General features: G+C 38.6%; 1 protein-coding gene across 1 annotated transcript in view; it reads left to right on the top strand.

The window, feature by feature from the left end:
• MCU (mitochondrial calcium uniporter) overlaps positions 1-6916 on the top strand; it is a gene marked incomplete at its 5' end in the record, with an annotated part of 11834 nt that overhangs the window by 1675 nt on the left and 3243 nt on the right. The window contains 3 exons of the mRNA XM_010021393.1: positions 2578-2748; positions 3674-3778; positions 6877-6914. Coding sequence (XP_010019695.1) covers positions 2578-2748; positions 3674-3778; positions 6877-6914 — 314 coding nt within the window. The remainder of the gene's footprint in view (positions 1-2577; positions 2749-3673; positions 3779-6876; positions 6915-6916) is intronic.

The following is a 6916-nucleotide window of genomic DNA, read 5'->3' as shown; positions in this document are numbered from 1 at the left end:
AGAATGGAATGACGGACTGTCCCTACTGGTGAATTAGGCTAAAAAATTACTTTTACAAGCTTTTTATAGGGAAAACATGAATCAGCTGTAATTCCAGACTTACTGAGCTTGTCTCCTGAAGAGAAATAATTTGGTCTTTAACATTTCACCAAAGCTGGAAATCCTAAAGAAGGGTTTTGTGTGTGCTACCAATGCTGGTGGTTCTTGGTGCAGTTTGACCTATTGTGTTTATCACTGTGGTCTCCATCTAGTCTGTGGAGGGTTAGAATGTGGCAGGGGTGGTGCTCATAGGCCCTTGCTCCAAAGCTGGCAGTCCTGGAGCTGTGCTTGTTGGGGATACGAAAAGTGTACATCCCCAACGGAAGAGATAATGCAAACATTATCTCTTCTGCTCTATAATAAATTGACTCACTGCCTGTATGACCAAGGTAGCTTTTTAATAAAGAATGTTTTTTGTGTCCTGTAGTAAAGTAAGCAGTACATAAGTTAATGTTGTATATGCTGTTTGCAGAACCAATTAATTCAATACTTAAGTGGTTACTTTAAGCTTCTAAACATGCTGATCGTTCCTTCTGAGATCGCTATCACAAATGTTGCTAATGCTAACCTATTTCTCAAGTCTTTTGCTCAAATACTTGAGTGAAAAAATTAAAAAATCCGGTAGCTGGTGTCACAACAGCTGCTGATAAGGAGCTTGAAATTGTTTCTAACTGTCCAAATAAATTGGCAGCTTGCTTGACCTTTTTAGTAAATATCTGACTGTTGCCTCTGAGTTTTAAACTTTGAAACACTAAAGCTACTAAAATCCTGTCAAGTGTCTGAGCCTTGAGAATAGGCATTCATAGGCTCACAAATACTGGGGCCTCTCAGGATATTTCAGTCATTTGAGATGTCCATACTTGGTTACTTCCACCTAGTCTTTAACAATGACATGGAGACCTCTTTGTCAGCACTGGATAGCAATCCCCTGGAAGAGGGGAAAAAGCCTTTGTAGGCTTGATTCAGTTCACCAAGGTAAATTGAAAAGTTTGAGTAAACTCTTCTGGCTGTAAAAGTGTACTTGGTGCATTATTCCTCAACATACATGAGCCTCTCTTTTCAGAAAGGCATATCACCCCGAGACTTGTCCTAATACGCAAATGACCCCATGATAAACAAGTTAATCATCTGCCAGAAAATCGCTGAATAGGGGAGGTATAAAGGCTTTTGGTGGCAGAACTTTCTGAACAATGGCATACTGAAAAATAGTTCCCTTTGGTAGTTAAAATTACATTATTTGCTTCTATTTCTACTTCTGTTGACTTCTTTGACCAACTAATTTTGTTGTGAGCTTCTTAAATTTACTTGGCATTTCAATTCATGAATTGAGTAGACTGTGCGGTTACATAGTTGGCCAAAGCTATCACAGGTGGGAATAGTAAGCCAGATGCACAGTCCTTGAGACATGGCGAATGGTCTGTACAATAAAAAAGACCTTGAATTTTTACATAAAATACGTAACAATCCAAAGTAAATTTTATTTACGTGTGCTGCTGTATCTTAGCAACTACTGCATTTGGGGAAAATCTTGATTGTGACTCAGTAGAGAGCTTAGGGAATACAAACTTTTCTCTTTTCTATGCATTGATATCCCAGAGCACACAGAGTGGGCTGCTTTTCTGGCAGTAAAATAATAACTAGCTTGTAGTTCATACAGGTCACTACCCTGGAGGTGTTCAAGGCCAGGTTGGACAGAGCCTTGGGCGACAGTTTAGTGTGTGGTGTCCCTGCTCATGGCAGGGGGGTTGGAACTAGATGATCTTAAGGTCCTTTCCAACCCAAACCATTCTGTGATTCTATGATTCTATAAATTTTAGAAAGGTGCCCTGAAATCCTGAAGAATGCTCTTGAAAAACCTCCTGACAGCACTAAAGAAATGGAAAATGCTGTTTTATGTACACCTAAGAAGCAATGTCTGTCTTCTGAAGCACAGAGTGTATTGATCCCATGAATTTTAGATGAAATGACCTTGAAGCTTAAACTCAGAGTGCTGTTCTTACAACCTCTTATTCCTGATTGCTCTCTTAAATATTTGTCATCTTGGGACAAAGGGAAGGAAACCAAAACTAAACAAGAATAAAAAGGTTTGAAGTAGGTCCTTCCTTGATGTTTCTTAATATACACAGTCTGCCTTTTGTGTTCTGGGCTATAAATCCTGATAAATTGCACAATGTTTTGTCTTCCATAGTACTTTGATTGTCAAAAACTAACCAAAATACAGTATGCTGCTGTGTTATGGCTTTTAGATATCATGTTGCCTTTAGTATAAACGTGATTGTGCTTAAGGCAAATATCTTTTCTGCAAAGCACAGAAAGTTTGACAAATATTGTCAAGTTAATGGGAATGAAAGCCTCTGACATACCTCAGTTTTTCTTTGATGGACACATTTCTTGATAAAAGATAACTGATAAATTTAGTCTGTTTCATCTTTAGCTTGTAATGATGTTTGCCTCTTTCTCTGTGGGATAAATATGTAACTATTAAAAGAAGACCTGTTAATTTTTACTAATAAACTTTTCTTTTGGTCTTTTCTGTAGAAGTGACAGTGGTTTACCAAAATGGGTTACCTGTGATTTCTGTGAATCTTCCATCCCGGCGTGAACGTTGCCAGTTCACGCTTAAACCTATCTCAGACTCTGTTGGTGTGTTCTTACAACAGCTGCAAGCAGAGGACCGAGGAATTGATCGGGTTGCAATCTACTCAGCAGGTACTGTTGTTTACAAACTAATTGATTTACTTGCTTGCCAGCTATTTTCATCCAGCCTTTTGCTTTTTAAGTAGAAGTTTGCTATGCTGTGAGTTCTTTGATGTTCCTGAGAAAGTAGAAGGTGGAAATGTCATCCCTGGAGTAAGAATATTGTTGGCTTATCCCTCTGTAGTCAGGTCTGCCAAGGAAGTCTGTAGAGTGGAGGAGGAGGAAAACATTCCTAATGCTTGGCTTATAGGCATCAGTCCTAATGGAGATGTTTTTGATGAGTTTCCCACTATTTAGTAGGAAAGATGCAAGCTGTGTAACCGATGTAGATGTTCTAATTGCTTTGTAAGGAGTAAAGGTGTAAAAGGTCGTACAAGGGAAAATGGTGTCTTGCTTAGCTGTGAAGACTCAATCATGTTTCACTTAATGTCTGTCTTCACTGTTTTGCTCAATTGCTCCGAGTCTGCTAGCCACTAAAACCCAGAAACATTAAGATGTCTTATGAAAGCGTCATCAAAGTAAATATTTCCTTCAAAGTCTTGGCCTCAGAGGGAGGCGTTTGCGAGGTTAGTGACATCAAGCCTGTCAATACTGGAGACTGAAAGAGTTTGTAATGTCAGTGGGGAGAGATGAAGGTCACTTAAAAGTGGATTGTATCACAAAACATAATAGAATACTCAAAGTGTGCAGGATGAAGGGAACTGCTTTTTGTAAGATGACCCCAAATATGATATATATAGAAAAGTAGCTGCATGCAGAGCTCGGTTGGTATTTGCCATGTAACGTCTCCCAGTATATATACCTGTCTTGAAAAGATTATTGTGGGGGAAAAATGAAGAAGACCAACAGCTGGATTTGGGATGGCATTACAGCTTGGCCACAGCTTGTTTCTACTTTGTTTCTACTGCTTAATGAGTAATCTGTGTTTGCTTTACAGATGGCACACGTGTTGCCTCCTCCACAGGCATAGATTTACTTCTGCTGGATGATTTCAAACTGATCATTAATGATGTCGCATACCATGTTAGACCACCAAAGAGAGGTAAACCAGCCTGGTTCTGGTGAATGTCAGAAATAAATTTCAGTATTCAGTTCCCTGTTTAGCTGCAGCATGCTTTATTAACTTCTTCAAGAGCATGAAGTGTTATTTCTAAGGGGAAACTTTGCAGTTTCTAATCCTGCCCTTGGAGTCTAATTTAGTGATATACAAGTAATCGGAATAGTCAGTAATGAAAAGCAAATATTCATTCTGTTCAAAACCAGTACCCATAAGAGAAATAAATAAAGAAATGTAATTTCTTTTAATTTCTAAATTTTTCTGAATGTTCTGTACTTACTGAAAAGTAATTTAATTTAACTCATTCTGAAGGAGTATAATACAAAATGGGAATTAGATTGAAACTTAGGTTACGTGATTTGGAAGAATAAATTGTTCCCTCATCTGACAGTTAACCCTTGTTTCCTTTTAAGAGTGGTATTTTGAATATTGCCAATAAACCTTGAAACCTTGTTAACTTAGAAACAGCGAAATGGATGAAACCATGCTCTTACAAGGTTACGTTACTAAGAATCAAATAGGAAGGGAAACCAGCCTATTTTGAATCAATAAGAAAATCCTTTTAAAAAATGGGCTTTGGACACTTGTGTAATTTTCAAGATGTGAAAACTGGCAAGAAACTTTTGAGATGCTGCAGAGTTACTGTCAGAGGCAGGAACTTGGTGTTTTCATCTGCTGTCTATTCTTTCCCATAGGCAACTTTATAGGCTTCATAAAGCACCAGGTTCTTGCATGTCTATACTTGCCCCTGAGGACTTAAACAAAAGGACCAGTTTTGGAAACGTTCATTTTGTTGCGTGGCTCACAGATAGTGGTGGATCTTTGTCTGTTGTTGCAGGCAATAATGTGAAGTTTGCAAGCAGTATTTTTTCTTAAAACCCTGTTTAGACCTGTAGACAGCAAACAAAATTAGGAAGGATTTATAACTTGACTTGCATGTCCAGTTGAGGTGAGATGGTGAAAATACCTTCCTTTATTTATCTGGTGTTTTTCCTCAGTGTTTGGGCTTTCCTCTCTTAAAGCAGTGGATAACAAACAAACTAACTCAAAGGCAAAAGCTGTGAGGGAACTGTTAATGTTCCTTTTGTCATCTTGACAAGCCTGAATAAGGCAACATGTTAAAGCAAGGTAATCTATCAAAAACAGGAAGACTGACCATATCTTTTGGGTCTGAGACTAACTCGAGTGGCTGACCTCTAGAAAGATCTGCTGATATATGCCATCTTCCTCTGCAGATGTAGCTAATTTCCAAGGACCTTTTTGCAAGGAAAATAATAAAAATATATTCTAGTGTTTCATTGTTCACAATGTGAAAACACCAAGTAAAAAGAAATTTCACATTTGGGAAGCTGTGTGCAGCCTTGTATGTGCAGTATGTGGGAGAGCCTGGAATTGGGAATACAGCATTGGGTGAAATGCCATTTCTCCCTTATCTTTGGGTTACACTGACTTCCACTAGAGAGAGTTTTTTTCCCAGACTTCTTAAAAGCTTCTGAATAGAAAACTCTAAGACTGGATATTTAAATCACTAGATATTGCACACACACACCAACAAGTTACCCTCTGCTGTCACCTCACCACTCTGTCCTCAGTGTGCTGTTTTCACACACTTAGAAGGCATTATAAGCCAGAGAAGTGGAGTGAGGATTTTAACAAAGTACCTCTTCTAACTATTAGCCTCTGAAAGTGGGGGCATGATATCAAGCCTTACTGGTCTAGTCTGTAATTTTTAATACAAGTAAATGAGAATGGAAAACATGGTGTCTATTTCTGCACTGGAGAAATTGGTGGCCTGAGGTAAGGCAATTCATACATCCCACTTACCTGCTGTTTGAAAGAGCAAAATCTGTGTCAGTGAGTTGGTATGGTTTTCAGTTAGCTTGCTTGCATGATATACCCATTGTGTGCTGGTAGGTGAGCTATGGGATCACCTAGGTTACATGAAATTGCCACCTCCGATTCATTTGCCAAGGAGATTTCTATACTTAGTTTGTACTAAAATGAATGCGCCCATAAATAGGCCCTGAGATTAGTTCTGTTAAACTTTTCTGCTATTGCTTTTCCATTTTTATAAAATCACCCTGTGTATTTTGAAATGGAATTGCAGAACACTAATGTTAAATACTAAATACCTTTTGATGGTCAATTCAGTAGAAACGTGGTGTTTTTCTTCAGAGGGGAACAGGAGCCCTTTAGGTGGGAGAGGGATATGGTGTGCTTTTTGCGCCTTGGCACAGACAGCCAAGTCGCTGCTTTCCCTTGAGCTGCTAGTGTTAAAACTTCAGCTCTCCATAGCTTATGTCTTGGTAAAATCGTATTTTGAGAACATAACCTAAGGTACAAACCCAAAGAGGCTACAAAAATTAATTTTATCTAATGTAAGTACCTTTGCTTTAATCTGAAAGTATTTTTTTTTTCCCCATATGGAGTGTGTAATACAATACCAATAGTCACAACTCTCTTACAAATTTATTTCTTTTAGGAATCCTTATGCATTGAAATGGGGTTATAAAAGCAGTTTCAGTTAGTGGCCCTGTTAGTGTCACTATTAACATATGGTGAGGGAGAATTTCATTGCCCTGTAGGCAGCACAGGAGGGTGGTGCCCACAGAGTGTTGGGAAACAATTCCTGGCATTGGTACTCAACGTAAGTATCATAAGGCTGCATGTTCTGGGCCACTAATCCAAGATGCTGGGTTGCCCTCATCAGTAACTGTGGTTGCTGATGGTCTGTAATCTGGGTTCTGGCTGTTTCTTGACAGCTGGTGTGATGGATCATACTAGTTTAGTTGTTCATTTGTCTTTAAGTCTTGTATATAAGTATGGGATCAGAAGTAGCTGTTGATATCTGGGAAGCTTAATAGTATCTCTCGTCCTTGTTCTTATCAAATTTTAGGACGATCCAATAATAAAACCTATTTTTCTTCTGAAGAAATGGTGTGTCTTAGAGTGCTGGGAGTCTTCCAAAGGCTTCTTTGTTGAAAAGATAGCTTCATATATTTCCTGTGCAGACTAATAGCAGTTTCTCAAGAGTATTGTGAGAAGTTCTGTGCATATAAAGCAGTCTCTTTTTTTTTTCCTAGAGCTCTTAAGCCATGAAAATGCAACGACGCTGAATGATGT

This window comes from Nestor notabilis, unplaced genomic scaffold (genome assembly GCF_000696875.1).
Source record: "Nestor notabilis isolate BGI_N333 unplaced genomic scaffold, ASM69687v1 scaffold12109, whole genome shotgun sequence".
Taxonomy (NCBI): domain Eukaryota; kingdom Metazoa; phylum Chordata; class Aves; order Psittaciformes; family Psittacidae; genus Nestor; species Nestor notabilis.
The sequence above is the reverse complement of the archived record's forward strand: the minus strand, read 5'-3'. Positions and strand labels throughout refer to the sequence as shown.